The following is a 24,889-nucleotide window of genomic DNA, read 5'->3' as shown; positions in this document are numbered from 1 at the left end:
ATTGGTCAACCTTTAAACCTTAAAGAATAGTTTTGCTCTTGATCGATTAGCACGAGTTAAAACTATAGTTGTACTGTTTTTCTGTTGCAAGGTTTGCCGTGTTTAGCATTACTGATACCACATTAAAAACCAGATTTCGATTTGATCTATTGTAAAGTAGCAAACAGAGCGTGAAGTCAATGCAGGTTGTCATTCTGACGTAACAAACAGGGTTAAATTGGCAGCGTTTTAGCTACTTAAGCATTTTTCGCTGTACTTTTAATGCTACAGACATATTCATGGCTAAAAGTTGTTACTGTGGTCATTTAAAGGTTAGTTTTAGAGAAAAGTTAGGCGGTACAGTATTCTAATAAGTTTAAATTGGAAAATTAGTTGTGGCAAACATGGATTTGGTGTGCAGAGAAATTTTGTTGGATTCGCGCGTTATTCGTGCCAAGAAGGACATGACCTTACTGAGGAACTCCCGGGTATTGGTGAACTTACTTAGTTTGGAAATTCGCTATGCTGTCTCAACAAGCTACTTTGTTGAAGTACAAACTGAAGTTACAATAACCATGAGACGTAAGTTATTGCTTTGGATGATGGACGTCTGTTTGGAACTGAAATGCGAAGAAAGCGTTTTTCCACTTGCAGTCAATCTTTTGGATCGCTTTCTTGGCGTAGAGCCCTTCCCTAGAGCAAAGCTTCAAAACTTGGGATCATCATGTATGCTAGTAGCGTCTAAACTGAAAGAATCTGTCCCTCTTACAACTGAGGTACTGTCCAGGTACACTGTTATGTCTGTATCTGTTCAGGACATTATCCACATGGAAGAGGTACTGCTGCACAAGTTAAACTTCGACGTTATGTCTGTAACGCCTATTGATTTCATCGTCCAGATCTTTCAAAGCCTTGGAGTTCCCGAACGGGAATGGGCCGAATTGCATGTTAATGTCAGTGCTTATGTGGATCTCTGCTGCTTGAATTTTCGGTTCTGTGCCTATCGCTCATCCACTCTATCTGCAAGTTCTGTTGCTGCGGCTGTATTGAAACGCATTGAATACGAAACGACCTCTATGACCTTGACCAAAGATGAAGCTATTTCCAAACTACACGATATTGTCCAAGTCGATTCTGAAATACTGAGAGAATGCGTTGATTTGCTTCAAGCTGATTATGTCTCACTCATAGAGCCAACATTAGATGGATAAAACTGAAACTGCAAAACATTTCAACAAGTTTTCTTCTTTTGTGTTGTTGTAAAGCATTTTCGTTCTTTAGTAATAGCCATTAGAGATGTAGTGCTTTGAGTTCCAGTTCTTACAATTTTCGTTCTTGATAAATTTCTTTGTGGCTCAGACAGGTTTACTAACTTTGCAGTATTTACAATACTTCAAAAGAATTGAAGGTCTTTAAAACTTGTAATAAACAAAAGATATTCGTTTTAAAAATTAGTATCTATTCTTGTTGTAATGAGGCTCTTTGTATTTTGTCAACAATATATTTTAGAATTTCTCTTATTAGAACTCAAGGAAAAGTGTTAGATACAAAATTTCAATTGGCACAAGTCGTCCAATCGACTTTTAAAGGTTAAACATACTTTTATGTCAGTTCTAAGACTGACTAAGCGTTAAAGTCGTTTGCAAAGTGTTTGGAATTCGAATTTAAATCAACCAGACATGCATTGTAAATGAATGACCAGAGAACCAAGATTTCAGACGGTAAGTTTTGTCGACAGGAAATCAACCGCTATTGTGTCTCAGAAATGAAGGTTCAAAACAAAATATTGCGACAAGAGAAGTTCCGCTTGACTGCGTACTGGATTAACGTTGGCATATTTTTCCTCATCAACAGTATTTGTGATTTTCTTAACATGCCCAAGATTTAACCTTTGGTTTTGTTCTTCCAAGTTAAACACTATACACGGATCTGTTTATAAGTTCAATATAACAGCCCAATACGCAAAAGGCGACAAGCTTCATTATTTAAACGTTTCAGAATTTACTAAGCGTTTGAACAATAATGCATGTCGCTTTTAACGCCTAACTAAACCGTTATCTTGGTCAAGGACAAACATAAACTTAGAGTTAGTGGTGGATAAGTTTTAACGAAATTGGAAATGACAAACCAATGGTGTTCCTTTTAGTAAGTAAAGCGTATGGCAGTGGTTCCCAAGGGAGGGAATATAAAACTTCAGGGGATGAATTTACTTTAATTTGTACACGTGGTTTAAAACGACACTTAAGCCCAGGAAATACAACCCGTGAAGTTGATAAAAGGGTACAATTTTTAAAAATGTTTGAATGGTTTAGCATCTAATTTGCAATCTTTTGGGGAGAAATGAAAATGCTTTTCGAAACAGGTTGCCACCCACTGACGAATAGCATTTTGGAGGTAGTTTGTAGTTTAAAAAAGCTGTATTTATATTTTTATAGTGTAAAAAACCTTTATCCAAACATGTTATTTAACCAAGAGTGACAACCAGTTGCGCAATAGCTGTTTTAAGATAACCACTCTTCCTGGCGTTGTGCAGATTGACCTTTTTTAACCTTATCTTGCTTGCACGTGACCGATTGCGCCATGTCATAAAGTGGTGACGTCATGTTTTCGTGGTGAAATAAGCGCTGACCTAGTTTGTTTTTAGACCGTCTTCTATTCGTGTTTTTCCTTGCGAACTCTGCCTTGTGCCGTCAAATTGTGTAACTTTGCTTACAACTGCAGACGAATACAATAATTATTTTACCAGATTGCGTTCCATACTGTTCCGGTTAACTTTCACCGCTGGCACTTTGTAATATATTCAAGACGTGTAACAAGTTTGTAGATTTTATATGATTGGATTACACGTTTTGAAAATGTTTTGGCGCTTCTAATTGGTATCTTAACTTGACTCGTTAACACTTATTATTCAAAATATCGTAATTTTTTATCGGACTGACACATGACAAACACTACATGACAGATGACACATGACAAACAACACATGACTGTTTGAACTTTAGAAGGTGAGTTAGTAAGTATAGTAACAACTTAGTTGTAACTAGAATCATCTTTTTTATATTATATATAATCATCTTTTATATTTAATATTTACAGCTTGTTTATGCGTGTCCACAGCAATAAGAAAACGCTAACCAACTTTTATGGATGGTGTGGTGGGCAAGTTAAGAACTCTTGCATGTTATTTTCATTGCACGGTTTAGGAAGAATTCCCTTCTGAGTGGCGTTGTATATCAGATTGGCGAGCGTGTGTCGGCACGCTCTGACGGAACTAGTAAATTCACTGCATTTTGCGGATTCGTGTTCTCGGACCACAGAACATCTGCAGTTGAACATAATACCTCCGAGATACGGTGTACATGTGATTTTGTGCATGCCATAATAAATCTGTAAACAAAAAATAAACTTTAGTCGACCCCAAAGGGTAAATTGGCGTTTGGTTTGTGAAGTTTTAGAAAAAAGTTATGTTTTGGTAAGTTCTAAAAGATGTTCAAGTATATAGTAAAGCGCCTCAAACTAAGGCCGAATCGAGTTTTCAAGTCTACATTTGCACAATCATTAGACTTTGACAATGCGACTGCCACCAAGGTTGTGGGTTGTAATCCTATCTCGGTCGCTTATGTTTCCCTGAGCAAGAAATCTGACCTACATTAATTCAGCCCAGTGGCTCCGTGAGCATTAAACTAAATTGCAGTCACCACCTGCACAAGTCAAAAAAATCAAATAAAGAAATGATCAACGGACCAGCAATAAAACAGGCGACTCGACGGCGGACTCATTGTGGTCATAACGCACTCAGGCATTGCCCGCCCACCGAGGATAAAAAATAAAACGAACAACAACTTACAACTTCTGGAATGTACACTATAATTGACAGTAACTGATCCGACACAATGTTCCAGTCAAGGGAATATTGGCACTGAGATCCTACATAGCAAGCTGGACATTGGCAAGTTGGTACAGGAGATGACCAACGACGAGAAAATTGGCAAGTGCTGTTTGATGATCCCTGCAAACATGCAAATTACCAACTTAATAAGCTGTATTTAGTATTTTAGGAAAATGCCTTGTTGTGGACGTGCTTTGTGTGCAAGTTTCACAGTCTTTGACATAAGAGCTAGCCGTAGAATTAACTCTTTTTTTACATTTGATGTGACGTAATGGTGTTACACAATTATTACGTCACACATGCTCCATGGTGCCCCTAGTGCCCACGTGTTGTGAGCTACGATATTTGACGTGGCAGGGTTTTGGCCTTGTGAAAAAAATACTGACGTGATTTTCCTTCTGGATTTTATATGCTGGTTTTATTTTTTTTACAAACATTGCAACAATTGACAAGTGTAGGTCTACACCGAACTGAGAAGGCGTGTAACAATAGCAACAATTGCAACAATTTTTTTTACGAAAGATAGCAATATGATTGATATTTTGTACACTTTTCGAAATATTGGCTAATCGCTTTGAAATTTTTCGGACCTTTGAAAAAAATATAGCCTTCCCACCTTTACCGAACACTACTAATATTGACTAATATGTACGTTTTGAGTGAAAGTATTGGTTATTTATAATCTAAGTAAAGGTAGAAAATACATTTAACATTTGTAACTAAGACAAAATAAGAATACAATCTGAAAATAAGGACATTTCTTAAAAGAAAAATTAAATTGGTTTGGAGGGTATTTATCAAGATAAAGACCAATCTTAAACATAAAGACGGTACCTGTTTTAAAACTAATTAAAATTAACCTTAATTTCTACCTTTAAGACAAATCCGGTTTTACATGCAAATTCACACGAGGAAAGCATTCGATTTGCAGATGAACATTGCTGACTACGGTTCGCATCATAAGGTAACACAGGACAAGCTGAAAGTATTAGAAGTGTATGCTGGTAATGTTAATTGGTTACTCTTTTAACAATAACTTCCAGTTAACAACTGCAGACATAGATTTTTTGCAAAAAGTTAAAATTAGTGGTTGCATTGCGTCACTTTTCATCAACAATGTCGAACAAATGCATTGTTTTGTTAGTGCAAATTTTTTTAACAAACATTTTTGTCTTTTTGTTACAAACGTAAATGAAAATTATAGACTGTTTATTAGAAATGGTATCGGAACTTACTCAAGAGAAAATAAGACAAGATGAGAGCAGATAGACCAAGTAAAAGAAAAAGTATCACAAAACAGATGATCCACAGTTTCCGATTGGACGGCTCTTTATCTAAAAAACGTATTTTGTCACCTTGTGAATATTATTAAATTCTAATGAACCATAATCATGATGCACGCCACCAATAATTTATCACACTACGGCCGATTACCAAGCATTCCCTAATGACAAGGCGAATGATAAAAAAACAACTGAGCTACACAGGCTCAGTGGAGAAACCGCCGAAAGTTGAATCTCAAGCACCGTTGACTGCCTTGTATGCTGGACATGTCAGCTTTGTAGTAGGAGATCGCCAGATTGACCAGTATTAGTTAAGATGAACACAAATTCATATCCAGGATCAGTCCTGAAGCGTTTATTTCGATTTTAGACCAACGATCACGATACACTCACAGTACGCCACGCAGGTCCTATGTAGGCGTCGTACCGAGTCAGCCAGTCACCAAGCATTCCCTGATATGAATTTATGTTTATCTTAACCATTATAATTTACTCGTACTTGGCACGGGAAAAGCAGTGGAAGTGGCAGAATTTATTGGCTCGTTCTGTTCACTATGATGGGTATCTTCTATTGAGTATAACACCGGTGTGCTGATATCGTCTGAAAGTTGTGTCCGTGATGCACTAACACACACCAACTTGGGAAACGTCTGCTGGTCGTCTCGAACACCTAAAAATAAAGAGGTATGGGTTAACCGTTATAATCAGTATTGTACCTTCCACTGTTTTGCGCTTCATAACGTTTCAACGTTGCGCAGCTATTTTCGGCTTGCTGGTTGTTCAGCGCAATTATGTGTCACTATGTGTTGTTTCACCAAGCGATATAAAGTCAATGTACATGTACCAACCTGGCTTTGGTTTTGCCACTTCTCGGCTTAATAAAGGTGAACGCTCGTCAAATGAAACACCGCTCACATCATAGAATTCGACGGGTTGCAGGGTGGCAGATTTTACAATGCCCACACTTTTATTTTTCGATGAGCTTGGTACTGCTTTCTTCATAAACAGCTCTGATACTGCAACTAAGCATGCACTGTCCCTAAAATCTGAACTATCAGAGGTTTCAGTTGTTCCGTCGGTCAAAAGTGGTTCTTGGTTGCTGTTAGCCATGTCTGTTACCTTGGTGGTTCAGGTTAGGTCCATACAAAGTAGCGCAGTGGTTCTGAAACTGTGGTATGCGTACTGCAACGTCGGGGCGTTTAAGGTGGTACGTGGGTAGCTTTCTGTTTCAAGTCAGATCATGAAATGCAACTTAACTGACCAAACTAATCAGCACTGATTTTGATCAAAATTCGTGTCTTGAGTAATCCTTTGGAATTGCTAACTTGCAGGTTTCAGAAACATGCACTAGTCTAATCAAGAAAACAGGCCAATATCTTCGTCTACCCACCAAAAACAGGGTTTATAGGTGGTACACAACGCCACAAAAAGTTGTCACGTGGTACGCGATCAGTACAAGGTTGAGAATCACTGGAATAGAGGTATATGAAACAAAACATTTTAACGGTGGAACGTCGCGGAAATAGCTGGAAACCTAAAATCGTGTTTTGACCAATTTCATGAAATTTCGCTTTCGCTTTAAAATGATTCACGTCAGGTCAGGATATTTATGTCACAAAACAGTTTTTGAAGCTGTATTTGGTTTTGTTTACTGTTACCAAGCCACTTCTTTGCATCGGAGTTGTAAGCGCGCCTTGTTTAGGCCATGAACTCGAAATATCGGGCAACATTTCCCGATGCTTTGTCGTACAATAACACTACCATCTGGGAAAAACAACTTTGGAATAAACGCCAAATCAGTGGTTTCGAACCATAAGGGAGGAATTTTAAAACTTGAGGGGAGGAATTTACTTTAATTTGACCGAACAAACTTGAACACGTCACAGTCGTTGTGCATCAGTCTGAAGAGCACAACGAAATAAATCGCTGGTTTCAAAGGAGCCATTTTGCAATCAAAACAAAATGTAACGCAGGCTTGACTCGTTCATTTATCGTTTGCGTTTTGAAAATTAATTCGTTTGAAAAAGGAGCCATTTTGCAAACAACACAAAAACGTAAAACAAGCTTGGCTCGTTCATTTATCGTCAGTCGTGGCTGCGAGTTAAAAAATTATCTCCAGCCAAAGCCGATATTAAGAGAAGACATTTCTTTGTTTGTTCCATATGCACAATACAACAACAACAAAGAGCACAATGTATCAGAAAATTTCATACTATAGTGTAACGGTGTCTTTATTATCACTAATCTTTTGGTTTCAGTGGGACTCCATCTCTTCTGCTGCTAATGCTTGCCTCAACATAAATCTGTGCATGCCTGTAACTTGCGATTTTCTTATAAAACTTTACTACACCTATACTTCAAGGTCTTAATCTGCTTTAAAAGAGACAAACTAAACTAAACTGAACTGTGTAAATGTCGCACAAACAAAGCAACTTTTCAGAATACCGTTCGCATTACAAGACAGCGTACTATCTTGCAATACAATTTATGCAGATGCAACGTTGAACAACCAGGTGTTGGGGGCAAACCAGTAACGGATTTTAACGATGAGCAATTTTCACGCAAGACCAAAATCACTCAACGTTCCAAACTGCACAGTATTCCGAAAAATCGATTGTTTGTACAACAACTTTCTAATACACTGTTTTTCTATTGAAGTTATGCTGTAGTCTTGGAGTTACATCGTAAAGCAATGCAAAAGTATGTCACTAAAAATGCAGGGTAAAACAATCTATAGTTTCTAACTGTCTAATATATGATAAACTTATTATTACCCTTCCTTGATACTACGCTGGCTAATGATCTTAAAAAACAGCTTTAATTTAATCTCCACTGTTAAGCTTCTGTGACAATTAACGTGTGTTAGTGCAATCCGCCGTGTGCAATGAACAAATTTATCCCAAGCCCAAGTCCGTTAGGCGTAACGTCCATATGCACAAGGCAACCGAATGCTCACTTTCCCCTCATAACTTGAAATTGTGATAAAATGGCTGTTCTTGGTGATGTAAGATGATAATGATAATGTGGTTTTGCAAATCCAAGTTGATTGTTCGTGAAACGTCCATATGCTTACTGCACGACACCATAAATAACTGTTTGTGATGGTTTGAAGAGATAATAGCCAAGCCCAGTTCTGAAGCTTGTGCTGTTGACCCAGAGTTGCAAGCGGGCCCAAAATCTGAGCCCGAACCCGGCCCGAACCCGAAAGTATAAGCCCGAAGCCCGGCCCGAACCCGAAACGTTTTTGAGAAGCCCGTTTAGGCCCGAAATTTTGATTGACAGGCCTATCCACGAAAGCCTTGCAACAAAGGATGAGAAATAAAAAAGAGAAAGACAACAAACACAATGAACAATAGTAAAAAATGGCGTAAACAATGTGTTTTAGAGTAGGGTGGGCATTAAGTCTAAGCCAGAGACTTGTTACTTAGCTGAGTGATTTTATTTAAAAAATGGCGGACACGGAACGCAAAGTCAGGCCCGTTTTAAGCCCGTTTTCTCACAAATACCTAAGCCCGAACCCGGCCCGAACCCGGCCCGAACCCGAACCCGACCCGAAAAGCCCGGCCCGACTTGCAACTCTGTGTTGACCGGAACATTATTCTGTAGAACAAAGTGGAAATTTTGTAACGTTATGCTTTGATATTATATTTAACAAATGACAAAGCAAAACAATTAAAGTTATGTTTTCCCGTTTTATTGATAAAACGCATTAAACAGTTAAACATTATCTTAAAACATACAACACTACTTCATAATTTCTTTTATTAACCGCATGAAACATAACACAGGCTGCTACTACCTATGCATGTTTCTTTATGATTAATAAATTTAATCATTAATTTAATTAAAAACACAACTGCCATACAACTTGTGTACATAGAATGTACTATACATCTTAGTGAAACCGTTTCATGTTGTCCCTTTATGGTTTGTTGGGGCAATTTATATTAAATAAAATATAAACCACTGTAGCACGGACAGCGCTAGTTAGAAGCACAGCATAGTGCGACTAATATGCTTGGCTTGTGTTCATAGAATACATCTTAGTGCAGACGTTACATAGTATTCCTGCTTTGTTTTGACCTCATTTATGTTAAGTGATATAAAAAATCGCTGTAGCATGGGTGCTGCTGCTTGAAATTAAAGCAAAGTGCGACCAATATGTTTAGCAGTGTTAGCACATTGCATACCGCCAATAGAGGGCGCTGCCACAACACGTGAGAAGCAAGAATTACACGTGGCCGAATTTATACACTAGTCAGAGGCAGGCAAAAATCTCGCAATCACCCTGGAACTCGAAATATTTTGCAATCAGCGCTTCTTGCGATTGAGCGAATAGCTTCGTTGATTGGCTTAATTATCACGTGACAGTGCTGCGCATACCAGCTATTGTTACGTCAGTTTTGAAATACGTGGATAAAACATGAAAGTTGCGCAACACTTCCATCGTTCTCAGCTTGAAAAATAGACAGACTATTTCTCAAGCTAAACATACAAAATTTATGGGACTAAATTTTCGTAGTAATTACATCGGCATTAGCAAATCAAAATGTTATCAAATGATGCGCTTGCGTGCGTACTGCAAACTTCCTTCACTTAGAACTGAGACTAATATTAGCCTTTATCGCAGAATAAGTACAGATTTTTCAAGACAATTATTACTGTCAAAAAGCATAAACCAATGGAAGCGCGTTAAATCGTTTGACAAACGTTACACTTACAACAGACTGTGACGCAAGACTTTTTTAAGGGTTTAAAGAACTCGATTTGACCACACTGTTACACATTTAACAAGTTGAATACACACAACAATACTAATACATAAGCTGTTGTTGCTAGGCATAATTTTCTGCCAGAAAAGTTAACAACAATACTAAGTATCTCATGCAAACATAGACCCACCTCTATGAAGACGTTTTTTCAAGTCACTGGCCGAAGCAATGGCCGACTTGTCGAGAACTGGTTGTTCTTGCAGCACTTTGGTGCCTCCAGATGACTGTACAAAATATATATGTTTTAAAATTTGCACTTCGTATACAACTTGTCTCTTAAACACTAAAAATCTTCAATTGCGTAAAAGTGGTTGGCATTGGTATACTTTGCAAACCACAATGGGCCTTTTCTTCCCAAAAAAATCTCAATAACCGTTTGTTTACAATCAAAATTCGCCATTATCAGCAAAAAAACTAGCACATTACCGTAAAATGAATGCAAAGTCTTGTTAATTGAACATTGTTGGTATCTTGTAGCTTCAATTCAGCAGCATTTAATTATCAGCATGTTCTGTAAGGATTTAAGTAACTGCAAATTAGCAACTAGGTTCAATTCTGTAAGGATTTAAGTAACTGCAAATTAGCAACTAGGTTTCCTATTCCTCCCTGCTAGGTGACAAACATTCGACAGCGCTTGCTTAACTTGAAATGCAAGAGCAATTTTATCAGCGAAAAGCGCCGATTGCGTGAAAATTGCGCCGTTTGAAAATCGACTGCGCAAAGTGGCATTGTTATGTAACAGGGCAACTGTAGAACTTTACTATTGTTAAATACTTTGAACTAACGAATCTTTGCAAAAACAACATATAAACACTGCAATGCATTAGATTAAGCGATGAAAGCTAATTTACATTCTTTTAGGGACAATGCAAAAATTGTTACGTTTTAATTGTCGTTTAAATGCTGTAAAACACCAACAGACTGGGTTTGAAAATAAAACTACGGTAGCGAAACAATATCTACAATTTAACTTTAGTTAATTTGAAAGTAATCACAAGTTTGCTATTTATTAAACAAGGCGTGGTAATATTTGTAATTTTTATTCAAAAACATGAATAAAAACCTGCGCAATCGTGCATTTTTTAACTTTCGCCTTTATACATACATTTGCAATTTATAGTTTGTATTTACGTTGCGTTCTTGCTTAGCAGAGAGAAATAAAAGTTAACGTCAATTTTAAATCGGTTTAATCTTGGTACAACATATAAAAGTCACAAAAAAGCACCCTCACCTCATGAGTTTTCTTACACAAAACCGGTCGTGGTGTTTACGCCTACCGAGTAAGGACAATCTGATCGCATCTGGCACTTAGTCACATGGCCACGCACAAGGGCGTATTTCATAGAAATCATGCACAAAAAACTTGTTGGTTATTAACTAGTGACGTATCGAGTCGGCTATATTTCGGTTCGGCCAAAACTAAATATTCGGCATTTTTGCCGAATAAGTTCGGCTGAATCAACCGAATTATTTATGACATTACGCAAAGTCGTACGCTATACGCGTTTGACATGAAAACGTACTATCTATACAAAGGCCTATATATCTATATCAGGCGAACAATGCTAAATAGTTTTGTTTTGTCCTTAAGTTGTGTGGGGTTTAACACTGCGCGATTTAGTTATGGTGTAGTTTGCAAGATTTCGTGGTACCTTACCAAGCAGAAAATACACGTTCTGTGTTTGTGTTGGTAAAAGATTCGGTTTCGGCCAAAATGCAACATATTTTTGGGCCGATACCGAATCTTTGCCAAAAAGTCCGATTCGGCCGAAAAAAATGCAACAAATCGAATACTCTGTATATCTGTATTATAAACGTTTCGAAATTCTTCACAATGCCGCATAGGCTCCAATGACAACTGGGCTTAAACATTAAAACCAGTTTTACGTAAGTTTTCGGTTAAAATATGCCGTTTTGCCAATGTTTTGGCATTTATTGTATGAAATTTTTACTCAAATTTTCACTTTTGCTAATCTGATCAATCAACTAATTGTTGAATTTAGAAATCAAGAGTCACGTAGTCAGAAAAAATATGTGTTTTGTTCATCTTCCATATGACAAACGTTGTTTTGGATCATAAACAAGTTTACCCGCATAAACAGCACACGGTTTAGTTGAAAAACATACATCAAAATAGATGTTTTAGGTTCGGCCTGATTGGACCGATATTACTCGTTTTCTGTCAGAACTTTTTAAGGCGGGTTTAGGTCCATCACCGGTAAACTTGGTTATTATTTGAATAAAACCTGCTTTTTTATTTACAATTGAACTAACACATAAAACGCTGTACGGTTATTGTTGTACAATATTATGTCTTATTTTAGCTTTTGGTTTCATGTCGTTTCGTGATAGTGGATTAGTTACTTTATTGTATAACAGCTTTGGCAATCAAGTCTCGCAGTTTGCCAATTGTTGTGTTCAAAGAAGTTTTAACAAAGCGTATTTGCCGAAAATTTGCCGAAACGCCTTAAACTTGAACAATTTTTACCCCGCAGGGCAAAAAGCTGTATTTAGCCTATGCTTGTTTCGATAGGTATACCCAACAAACAACAAAGTATAACTTATAACGTTGTGTATTTTGTGCATTACGAGTCACTTTAACGACTTTTATCGCAATACTCAATTTGTGTATGTATACAATAAAAACATTTGTGTTCACATAAACTCGGGTCAAAGTCTAACACAAAATGGTAAATGCATAAAACACAAAACGCATAGGATCATTGTTGCAAACCTTCTCAACATTTTTTCACGGGGTTCGAACCCAGGCGGCTCCCGAGGACGAATCCCGATTATAGTTTTATTATGTTTGTACTTCGGCCAAGTTTCTACCCACGTTTTCAACATTTGCAACCAACAAAATAGAGAGCGCTAGAGGATAAATACGCAACTTGAAATGCTGCAATAAATTTGACAGTAGAAACAGAATACAGCAAAAAGAAAAATTGAACTTGTTGTATTGCTGACGTTTCGCCCACCAGAACTATATATGGCTTCTTCATAACAACGGACATTTTGAAATCACATGACTCAAGCAACGGTTGATTAGTTCCAGTAATGTAAAATAACGTCAGGTCTCCTAATTCCCAACATACGGAACGACAAAAAGCGGCAACACAACATCGAAACCAAAGCTTTCACACGATATTGCCACCTCTGGACGCTGTATAATCTAAGTTGGATACGAAATTTGTTATACAATACATTATCATGCTACTTTTGACGGCAAAAACACTTCATTTTTTTAAAGAACGCGGACAGTGGGGTAAGGGGGTTTAAGAAGCCCCAAACTATACTTTAACAAACGTTGTAGAATTTAGAGGCAAACAATATAAAAAATATGCAACATATTGGATGATAAACGTATTGAGTATCGCTAGTCAGAACGAATGTACCATCAAACCTGGTTTTTGTCTCGTATCAGGTATTAAGAATTGCTTACAGGATACTTGGGGTTTACAAAAGTTGTATATGATAGTCAGCAGTGTATAATTAAAGGCAGCGAAAATAGATTGCTGTTAATGACGTGCATGCACATGGGTACTGGAAGCAATGTGTTGTCAAAAAAGCTTCTGTAAACCTTGGTAATCAGGACCCGTTTGGCCCCCCAAAAATGTCCGGAATGTCGATATTTTCAAGCCTTACTTTATATAGATAGTGGTTTATCGGTATAAATCACTTTAATTGGATTCAGTAACTATGCTATACAAATTTATAAACACTGAAAAACGATGCAGTGTAACAAGTAGCAAACAGTAAGCAGTTGTTATAAACCACCGTGTAACTTCAACGAGGTTTGATGTACAAAAATGACATTGTAACGTAAAAAGTCCAGATTAGCATGTGTAGAAAGAGAAGTTTTTGTTTGCGGGATTAACCAAAGCGTTTTGTCAAGAAAAATATCAAAAATCATTTGTACCTCAAGCTTTGTCCGAATTAGGCGAAGATCCGAATTAACCGAATCCGGTTTAACCGAGGTTTACAATACTCCGAAGTCTAACACGGTAATTCTTAACAGTTTGATTGTCGCTACCCCTTGTAACAAATGAATGAATTTTATATGCCTTCCACGACGTCATAGAATGATGGCTTTACGTAGCTACAAAATGATAAACTTGAAGTTTAATAATCAACAGGTTGAGAACCACTGCTCTGAAAGGATAAAGGATTTTCCACACCCTAACATTAAAAGAAATGTATATAGGTGCACAAACTTGCTAAAAAATGTTGCAAAATACACTTCTTGCATATAAAGCCATGGATAAGTAAATTAACGTTTCTATTAGAGCACTTCAAAAAAACATGCCAACTAAATGTAGGTTCGAATGGCTTTTTCAATGCGAGTTCTACACATTGGACAATTTTGAGACTGCGCAGAGCTTTGAAGAGTCTGAACACAAGAATGACAGCAACACAGATGACCACACGGTACAAAAACGACATTTGCTTCTCGGTCTAAACAGACTTTGCATTGACGTTCGTCTCTCAATTCCTTAACTTCGTCCTCCAAAGCTGAAACTTTATCTTAAAACATACACGAAACTTTTCACTTCAAACAGTATTGGGTTTACCAGTCCTTTAGGAACGGTCAAAAAAATCTCCCAAGAAAAAGTGAACTATATGATATAGTACGATGGTAAAACTAATCTAATAAATCGGCCAACACGAAAATGCTGTTTTCGGCATCTGATGCCAATAATCGGTTTCGTTACTCTTTTTTAACTGCAAAACTGACATGTCTGTGATTTTTCTAGTTGGAAAATATATGTTTGTAGAGCAAAACTCTGGTTTCTGATGTTTTATAATGACCTGTAGGTGTGCTGTCTGGAGTTCCAATGTTATTACTGACAAGCTCATCCAGTATGTCATCAAGCGTTAGTGCTCCACCTTGACGAATTCTTCTGTTGAAAAACAATGTAAAATTGTATAAGACTACTATTTAATTATCTTAGTTATGAAAAATTATGTGGAAATTGGTGATCACAACTCAAACTGTGTATGCAGAAAATATTATCATTTTCCCACAAAAAAAACATATTTTTTCAAAAGTAATGAAATTCACTGAGCATTTTACCTTTCAACAGCTTGGTATATTGCATGTTTCTGAAAACCAAGCGTAGTTAACTGTCTTGCGATTGATGAATTCATGAATTTCAGACTTTTCTGTAAAAATGTTCACCAATACATAATCAATAAAATAGAACATTGTTGTAACCTAGAAGTTAACAACACAATTCTAGTTTTGCTGGTGTTTCAGTAACCCACACCATGCATGCTTTGTTAAACTGTTAATAAACTGGGCCAAGTATTGCAAAAACACTCTTTGGAAAGAGGATGAACCATTAACAAAACAAAATGTAAAAATATTTTGTCTGTACTTGCAATATTGTAGCACGATTGCATCCTTTGTTTCGGTTGTTGGAAGATTGACGAGTAATATCTGGTCGAGCCAAAAACGGAAACATGGACAACAGCCCTTGGGACAATTCAAGGCCCTTTCGTTGAAGAACAAATTCACAGCTGGAAAGCAAAATGATTTGTTTTGTATTTTTACATAGCTTTTCTGGGTGCCCTGAAATGAACCAACCAAAGTTTCATGTTACTCCACATTTATACTTCACAAGAAATTACCTTGGATAATACTTTGCATGTTCTGTCCAAGGGTCATCTTGACTTTCCCAATTTTGTAAACCGCCATTGCAGTACCAACACTTTACCCTGTCTCTATTACCTGTTTTTAAACAAAACAAAATTGTCTTATTTTTTTATCCGTTTCTTTGTGCATTTGGTTTTGCATTCAGAATTAAATGTGCTTAACTATACCTGGTAAACACAGTTTGAAAGGTGGATAAGTCAAAATTACGTTTATTGCAATGTTCTTTAAACATTTGGCCAATTTTGAAACACTATACATGAATCTGTTTGTAAGTTTGATGAGGACAATAATGGCCCAAATAGACTTGTTTCACACCCTTCATCAAATCTTTTAAGTGTATTTTCAACTGTTGTATTCTCATTGCATTTGAACAACTGTTTTCTTTTAGAAAAGCATTTGAAAACTATAAAAGCTGCAAATCTTTGTTAAAAATTAAAAACTTTTTCAAACGAACCCAAAAAATAGAACCCAGCTGCAGCCATTTGCCGAGGAGTTGCATTAATACGATGTGCGGGCCAGAGATGATTGAAAGTCTCAAACCGAGTGTCTTCATTTCTCATATGTGGATTAATTGGGTCTTGACATGGAAACATGTTGTGGAGATTTCTCTTATACATGAAAATGAAGTAAAATATCTAAGATATATGCTCAATAAAGGCAAATACTTACCGCTTCATCCCCAGAAGGATCAGGTGGTTGATGAAATGCAGTTTGTTGACTTGAAACACCCTGTTCATCTGGTAACAATGGCACGTTTCTTGCCTCTGTACCCTGACACATTCTGCAGAAAGTTGACAAAAATCATACGCATTTCATTTATATACTTTATTATGAATGAAACTTACTTGCAGTGTGGAAAGTGTCTACGATGTTCAGTTTGCACGTTATCTCCCTGATGCCAGTTTCTCAAAACTCCATTACATGAAAAGCACTTTACACGATCAAGATTGCCAAGATAAAAAAAACCCGACTTTGCCAAAGCAGCTGGGTGACTTGTCTGTTCCCAGCCCAGAAAAGTTTGCCTTTAAAATTTTAACATTTTTGTTTAAAAGCCCATTTTGCTGTTGCTAATGAACAGTTTTTACACCCCCTATATATATTTTCCCTGTTCAAAACTCACAGTTAAATTACTGCAATCTGTTAAAAAAGTAATTCCTATTTTTAATTTGCCCAGATGTTTCTGTACCAAAGAATGCAATTGAAAAAAAAATGATCAGGCATATATTAAGAAAACCGATTTTCCATTCGTTGGAATAGCCACAGGTCGGTATGGAAAACTCATCAACACAACGAAAACGATGACAAAACGGCTTTGGCGCACCACTACGCTATTGCACACAGCGACATATTTGAAGAACATTTAGACATCGCTCTATGTTTTTTTGTGCAGTTCGTACAAAAACCACCGGTTCATTTATTGGACATTTACGAGGACAAATGGCTAAACAAAAGTGGTGCAAGCATAAACATCCAAAAAATGGTTCTTCCTAGAGTAAAATAACTTCCTTTGCCTTTCCCTCCAGTTTGTTTGTGTTTACTTTTTTACCTCGCCTTATCTCGTCAACCAACGTGTTTTTTCTGCCTGTGGATTTTTTATCGGTAGATAAAATACAATTTGCCTTGTTCCCTCCCTCCGGCTGCGCACCTGCAATATATTTTTTTCTTTTTCTTGTCTCTTCGCTTGTTTGATGCGGTAGTGGTTCACTCGTTGCGTTGGTTGACGCTGCAGCTTGAGTAACGTTTTTTAACATTCTATTTTACACTTTTATTAGTAGATTTTTATGCATACTGTTTTCATTTATTTTTATGAATCTTTCTGCTTGTTCGTAGATACTGACGATGCTGTATTAGCGAAATATATATATCTTTAAAACCAAAGGGTGAACGACTAAGTGGTTTTTCTGAACTTGCATATATTAAGATTCATAAACACACTCTAACATGTTTTAAATTAGTTTTGGTCCATTTTTGCATTTGCTTATCTTTTTTATGTAATCTGCATTTTCCAAAGCAGCTAAAGAACGGCTAAATATTTTAGATATAATTTAAAAATTTGGCAAATTAAAAAGAGAGAAATAAAGCTCCAAGGTTTATTACCTTTGAAATTTTAAAAAATTTTGAAGAATTTTAAAACTGAAAGCACAAAATACTGAACACCTTAACATTTACATTTCATTTTTTCAGAAAAAAATCTAATATGTGTCCTAAAAAACATCATTTTTACTTACAGACGATCAGTTTCATTGGCAAGATTAAGACTGGCTAAAAACTCTTGACGTGATCCACTCTGAACAATTGGGTAGTTGATCATCTGTTCAATTATAAACAATCATTTTATATCATTTTAGTTTAAAAAATAAATTCTTCCAATTAATTCTACAACAGTGGTTCCCAACCATTGTGTCCTTCACATCCAAAATATTGTAATTTATCCCAATAAAAGAGAACTTTGTTTTTTGGTTGAGGTAGCTTTAAGTATTGTGGCTTAAAAAAATACAAGCTTGAAGAACACGTATAACTACGCGCCCATTTGGCCCGCGCAGCCCACACTTAGCGGTTGTTTCGGTCACTAAGTCCTTGTATAGGGGATTTCCCCACAAAGTTTTTTTTTCTGTAATTATACCTTACCCAACCCTCACAGCCCTAACCATCAACATTTTTGCAAGCGGTGTGGGTAATCTGCTTCATGGCTGAGAGAGCTAAGCGAGTGCTAATTGGGCACGTATTTTAGATGGCCCCAGGAAAAACATGGATTTGGTATTGAAAAAAACAGATACATTGGTAAATTTACAGACAAAAACACATTCAGAATAATAACAACAAAAATAAACAAAGAACAAACCTGTGTTAATGGCCTTGGAGTGTTGCTATTGGTCTGCATGACTGGACGTCGTAGGTTAGGAAACTGGGCTACAATTCTGTGGACAAAGTTTGGCCCTTTGTGCCGAAGCAAAAATTCACATCTGAAATTTCACAACAAGATACTACTAATCATTTTTTTAAATTTTACCATGTTAATTCTATAGGAAGGATCTACAACTTTCAGGGAAACCAACATTAAAATTGTAACAACATAACAAAGGTTTTAATAAAGTTATGCATAATTGTTTTTAAATACTTTTTCAAAGGTTGCAAATTTGGATTTAAAAAACATTTTTTAAGCTTTTAGTAAGAGGCATTGACATATAATTAGAAGGTGAATTCCTAACACCCTTATTTTAACAGGGTTTCCATCTTTAAAATATTCGTTCTTATCACCATTACTTTCTTTGTAATCTTGGTGTATTGGTAAAACCACTTCTTTACAAACCAAAAATACTAAATGACTTACGATGGGTACCACTTTGCATGTTCTGCCCAAGGTTCTTGATCCGGCTCCCAATTGCGCAGTCCACCATTGCAATACCAGCATTTCACTTGATCCCTTGAGCCTGTTTATTATAAAAAACAATTAAACAACAATAATAAAGTTTGCACACTTAATTTACCCTGTTCATAGTTAACAAGGTTTAAGTCTAAACTACATATATCATCTATGACAGGGGCGTATCTAAACATTTTTAAAGGGTGAGAGGTCCAACATTTTAATTTGGGAATTTCCCTAATGACAGTTTATGACACCATTAGATCTGCTTTGGAAAATTTCCCACACAAATGTGCTAGACCGCATGTGAATACTTAATTCACCTGTCAAACTGCTACTAGTTGTTCCACTGCCTATTTTGTTTTCTAGTTAAAAACAATATGTTATGCGACCAAGCCCTTTGTCCAGAATCGCAAGCAGGGCAAAATCTGAAAGTGCAAGAACGAAACCCATTCCAACTTTAAACTTTAGCACTTTCTCCAGTTCGGAGGCGCTGATGCGAGGGCACTGGCTTTGAACGTTATTCAGAGAAGGGTAAGATGAATATATTCATTCTAGGATCAGACCTGAAGCTACGATGCTGACCAGCAATTACGGCAAACTTATCAATAAATCATGGGATGCCAGGCCTATTAAAGACATCATACCAAATTAGCCGGTCTTCCAAGATTTGGTATAAATCTTGTGCTTTTCAGTGTATATGGGCTGTAAAGGTAACCATTTGGATGATTTGGCCCAGGACTGGAAAAGGACTGGAAAAGCTAAAACCAAATATTTTGGAGTTTAAGAGGTAAAACAATAGGTGAATCAAATTAAAAGTTACAAAATTCTTTAGAATACCTTACATTGCACCAAACAACAAAGCATGAAACTCCTAGCTAATGTACTTAAGTCAGTACAGCCGTTTAAGAAAAATATGTTTTGGGGGCCTGTGGGTGAACCGCTGGGTCATTTGGGGTCAAACTTCAGGAGGATCAAATTTGGATCAGTAACTAATATCCGTGTAAATTTGAATAAATTCGAAGCAATCCTTGACCAAATGCGTATAACAAACCAGCATTACACAAAAAAAGAAGCAAAAATATGGACAAAAACGATATGTGTCCCCTTCAGGGAAGGGGTCTATAATTAAAATCATGGAAAAAACTAAAAAATCTTTAATGTTAGGTAAAATCACCAACCTAAATAGAAAAATCCGGCTTTTGTCAGTTCTGAAGAAGTTGCATCAACTTGTGCATCACCCCATTCTTGGTTGAAAGTTTGAAGTCGGTTGGTTTCGTTTCTCATGTGAGGATTTGCTGGCTCTTGACATGGAAATGATTCCCGAAGAACTTCCTGCACATATTTTGAGGCGGAGATATTAAAACTATGCATCTCAACTCAACTAAAATATACATGGATTTTTTGGTCATTGGATGTATAATATCATTGTGTTCACAAATGTATCCTTTACTTGGTGCAATCACTTTTTTATTAGTAGGCAGATGGTGAACTTTGATTGGACCCAGATGGTGGACAAATCAAACTCCAAAAAGCAACCCTGTTTTCCCAATCTTTAACTGATTTAAATCTTATTTTTTTGGAAACCTGTATTGGATTATAAATGCTGAAAAGCACTTCACTGTTGGGTACCTAGTCATGGACATTCGAATTTGATTTTAAAAATGAGTTTGTTACTTACAGCTTCATCCTCAGATAGATCAGGTGGACCCTCAGTGTGTTGACTCGAAACTGTAGCCTGTTCATCTGTTGCCAGTGGTACATTTCTCATCTCACTATCCTTGGACATTCTGCAGAAACAAACACATAATTGTAAAACATAAATACATTTTTTACATCACAGTGTGGCAATATCCTTTAACCCAGTGGTGTAGCCTCACCAGAAACACCCACTAAAAATCAGTGAGTCTAATGGGCAGAATTGTGTGTGTGCTGCAAATATCTTTATTCCCTAACACTCTTTTCCATATTGAGGTTTGTCACCATTATAGTTTGTTGTTTACTCTATTCGATTTGTCCACAAGGCACAAAATATACTTTTTGGGGGCTACATTCCATGAAACATTGAGAACCACTGCTTTTACCTAATGGCACCAAGTTGTTTGTAGTTAGGCATTTACCATGTTTGGGTTTATAACTAAATCATACTATATGATGGAAGAAATTATTTTAAACTTATAGACAATGACTTACTTGCAGTGTGAAAAGTGTCTGCGATGTTCAGTTTGTACATTATCTCCCAGTTGCCAGTTTTTTAAAGCTCCACCACAAGAAAAGCACTGTACACGATCAAGGTTGCCAAGATAGAAAAATCCAGACCTTGCTAAAGCTGTTGGGGAGACTGATGGAGTTTCAGAAGGCCAATCTTCAAACGTTTGACTATTCAAAATATTAACTTTAGTGCAATAAATCAACAAAAACCACAAATGCAACATGCAGATGAAAATGCATATTTCTCTTTTTTAATTTTGACAAACTTTGGTTGAAGGTGTAACATTGCAAAACAATTAACATTGAGGTTTGCTTACATTCTTTCAGATTCCCTTGTTAAATCCAGATGCTTGAGAAAATTTTCATGTAAAGATGATGGGATATTTGCAAGGTCAGCAATCTAAATAAATTGGGAGTGAAATCGCTTGTTTGCTTTATTCTAAAAAAATTGTAACAAAGATTTGGCAATTAGTTTTGTGAATTATTAAATGTCTAAATTAGATTTCAACTATTTGTTGGCTAGAGAGGGGAAAAGCTAAGCATTAAAAAAAAAAACTAACTACACTTCATCTCTTCAAAACTGTGGAAAATGTTAAACTTAAAATTACAACACAATAAAAATGTGTAGACATTGTTTTTAATCCGATTTGTGAATCCTAATACAGTACATTGTGTGCAAACATTGATACGAACAGGTACCACAAGAGTCACAATATAGATTATCATATAAACAGTTAAGACTGATCGCCAGACTGTTCAGCATAATCTTTGGATCAAGTTAGAAATCGATCTGGGCCTTTTAAGCTCTATTAGAAGGAAGACACATATAGATATAGACCTATTTCTTTAAATCAGGAAATTTAAATAAAAAAAAAACAAGCTGGTAATTGAAATAAGGATCTGTGATGCGGCTGTTATACCAAAAGGGTTGTGCACCTCTGCCTTATACAAATTGGATTTTAATGTACAATGCTTTTTATTGTTGTAGTGCCCTTAAAAAGACAAACTTACCCCATTGCCACATGGGTGAACAAAGTGGGCCATCCTTATATTACTGATCTGAAAGCCACATCTAAAAATGCAATCCAAGCTTTAAAAATGTTTAGAAAAACTTTGCCTAGCTTTCAATCGGCTATTAACACAATATGCAATCAAGCACAATATTTTTTATCACTCTGTCTCCTTTATCACATTGTCAGCAAAGTAATTTTACAAGGTATGAACAAACTTCCATGTGTAAAATAGTGCAAAGAGCAAAGTTGATGTGTTGCCCAATAACAAAAAGTTCAAAAATCACACCTGTAACATGTAGCTGAATTATTATTTCCGCTGCAGTAAAATCCGTTTCTTGCCAAAGTGTCTGCAATGGTGGGGTGATGTTGTAAGGAAAATATTCTGTCTTGTAATGAGTTGGGGTTCATTGCTGGTTGCTGTACAGTGCCTGATCTTGGATTTCTAACCACAAAAATGCACCAACTATACACTATTTCCTCTCGATTATTTTAAAATAAGTTTAGCAAACCTTGTTTGACCGGTTAGACTTAATCGGCCAGGAATTCTGCCTAGAATTCTTTGACAGCGCACAACAAAGTTTCGCAATGAAGGCTTATCTTGAAATACAAGTGCAGGTATGATTTAAAACAGGGTTTAGATAAAATCACAACAACTTTATATGTATAGGTAGTGTTTAGCATATTGTGACCAACAAAAACAAACTAATTAATGGTAACTTTTAAAAGTTGTGAGTTGAAATGTATTACATAAGTTTTAGCCCCTATTGTCATGGAAAATGATTATTACAAACAACATCAAAATGATGCCTGTAATACCAACAGTGCTGTATATCCAACCTATCAAAATACCAAATGCAAGTTATTTAGCTAATAAAGATTTGCTTAAAAATAGCATATGTCAATAAATGTTTAAAACAGAAAGCACTTACTTTTCTTCAGGTAGAACAAAAGCTCGTAAAGACTTTTTCTCTTGTCTTTGAACCATTGGTCTTCTGAATTAAGATTTAAAAATCTCAAATACGCCAGATTGGTCAAAAGAAAACACATGTTCAAAATCAATTGTTCATCAACTTCATTTCTAAACTGTACCATAAGTTCATCAAATCTGGACATTGAAAACATACACACTGCTCGCAGTGCTCGAATGATTGCAGATTCATTTGAATGAGATTCAATGTACTGATATGACCAAGTTCGAAAATCAGTAATAGACCCTCTGAACTGTTGTCTGATTTGCCTAACAACAGTCGAAACCCCACTTTGAATACGAGTTAGTTCATCTTCAGTTGTATTGACCAGGGGAATGGGTGCAGATATCTATTCTTGGCCTAATAAACTGTTGTGAAAAGGAGGTCAATAATATTTCAAAATTTCATGTGTAAACAAAAAACAACAAAACTACCTTGAGTTTGTGCTGTTGTTGAATTTGAACTCCTCCTTGTCAGCAGCTTCCAAATGTGGAAGTACCAACAAGGTGCACAACAAGTGCAATTTACAGAAAATCATATTTCCAAATGCCAGAAGTGCATTAGTCTGTTGGTAAAGTTATTAAATACAGAAACATAGTGGTTGCCCAACTACCAAAAGAACAAAACAGCAGTTTTTAATCTGTAAAAGTAATGTTTACCAAACTTGCAGAACATAAAAACCATAAAAACCATTTTTAATGATATAAAATCTTGTGCATTGAATTTCTGGAAGTTCAAACCTGCACTTGAGAGCATCATTTCCTTAAAAAACAAACTTATTTTTAAAATTTTAAAAGTTTCTGAAGCCCATTCCACTTAAAATTTGATTTATTCCCGTTATCAGTTACAAAAATGTAAAGGCCAACAATTTGATTGACCACAAACCCTAAACAACACATAAGCACAAACAACAATCGCATAACATTTCGTTTCTTGTGTTTTTTGAAGATGGAACAGGACAAAGTCACCTTGTAAGTACCAGGGGTTTCCCATCGTAAAAGTACCTGGGACTTTCCCCGGAAAAATCCTTTGTGCTGAAAAATTCTTCGAGTTTCAACCTTTCGAATTAAACTCATTTTGTAAATTGCATGGTATTGGGATCGAAAAATGGCAATGCATTTGTGTTTCTTTCACTCTCGAGTGTAGGAGCAGTCAATTTAGTAACATTTGAAAATACTTTGTAAGCGAAAATTATAGCGGTTCGGGTTCGGGTTTAATGAAACTAACCGCTCAAACCGGCTCGCGGGTTCGGATTTAGTTCCTGTTCGACTCCCTGCTTTTATTATTCTTGAAAGAGAAGAAAGTAAAAAAGCTAATGAATCCAAAAATAGTAATCAAAACAAATAACATAAAAGAACCTAGATCCCACTAGGTACTTTCCACCTACAATTAATTTTATAAGTTTGTGGCTAATTCGACACAAAAGGACGCATTGGAATTTGTTAGGTCTGTCGCCAAGCATTTACCTACTTCTGACGCTTTGGTAATTAACGCTAAATTTTTAATTATTGCCATTTTACTGACGACTCCTCGAACTTTGCAAGTAGGCCAAAGCTTTTTTTGTTAGGTTGAAAACTTTAGTTATTTGGAACGCTTGCAATTTAGTTCCACGGGGTCAATTAATGTCTCGTAGCGCACGCCAAACAAAGTAGAGAAACACTGCTTTCGGGACTGAAATCTTTTAAGATTAGAATTCTGACAACGGAGCATCGGCAGAAAAGTCCTCAAGACTTTTTTGAAACGGATCAAAGAAT

At 36.3% G+C, this 24,889-nt stretch overlaps 2 protein-coding genes, 1 long non-coding RNA gene and 1 pseudogene across 3 annotated transcripts; 1 reads left to right on the top strand and 3 right to left on the bottom strand.

Annotated features, from left to right (window-relative positions):
* Positions 1-383: 383 nt before the first annotated feature.
* Positions 384-1,190, top strand: LOC145234476 (G1/S-specific cyclin-D2 pseudogene; annotated as a pseudogene).
* Positions 1,191-2,030: 840 nt separating this feature from the next.
* Positions 2,031-6,261, bottom strand: LOC145234475 (uncharacterized). The gene is made up of 6 exons (XM_080099202.1): positions 6,000-6,261; positions 5,651-5,821; positions 5,104-5,202; positions 4,741-4,847; positions 3,827-3,988; positions 2,031-3,366 (listed from the first exon to the last, which is right to left on the bottom strand). Exons 1-6 carry the CDS (start codon positions 6,259-6,261, stop codon positions 3,121-3,123), a joined length of 1,047 nt encoding a protein of 348 aa, XP_079955328.1. The 3' UTR covers positions 2,031-3,120.
* A 2,473-nt stretch (positions 6,262-8,734) lies between these two features.
* On the bottom strand, positions 8,735-11,205 carry LOC145234706 (uncharacterized). Its single transcript, XR_013861321.1, has 4 exons — positions 11,155-11,205; positions 10,350-10,434; positions 10,054-10,147; positions 8,735-8,751 (listed from the first exon to the last, which is right to left on the bottom strand). It is a non-coding gene; the product is annotated as an uncharacterized LOC145234706 (long non-coding RNA).
* A 1,275-nt stretch (positions 11,206-12,480) lies between these two features.
* LOC145233193 (E3 ubiquitin-protein ligase XIAP-like) lies at positions 12,481-23,780 on the bottom strand. Its single transcript, XM_080097870.1, has 20 exons — positions 23,570-23,780; positions 23,097-23,503; positions 22,677-22,764; positions 22,454-22,609; positions 22,166-22,226; positions 21,472-21,554; positions 21,137-21,322; positions 20,625-20,733; positions 20,125-20,278; positions 18,911-19,010; positions 18,422-18,542; positions 17,808-17,890; positions 16,425-16,601; positions 16,249-16,360; positions 16,034-16,187; positions 15,555-15,654; positions 15,302-15,443; positions 14,998-15,086; positions 14,733-14,824; positions 12,481-14,447 (listed from the first exon to the last, which is right to left on the bottom strand). Exons 2-20 carry the CDS (start codon positions 23,287-23,289, stop codon positions 14,233-14,235), a joined length of 2,415 nt encoding a protein of 804 aa, XP_079953996.1. The 5' UTR covers positions 23,290-23,503; positions 23,570-23,780; the 3' UTR covers positions 12,481-14,232.
* Positions 23,781-24,889: the final 1,109 nt, after the last annotated feature.

Source organism: Phallusia mammillata, chromosome 6 (genome assembly GCF_965637545.1).
Source record: "Phallusia mammillata chromosome 6, kaPhaMamm4.hap1.1, whole genome shotgun sequence".
Lineage (NCBI taxonomy): Eukaryota > Metazoa > Chordata > Ascidiacea > Phlebobranchia > Ascidiidae > Phallusia > Phallusia mammillata.
Note: the sequence above shows the minus strand (reverse complement) of the source record. Positions and strands in the feature narration are given on the sequence as shown.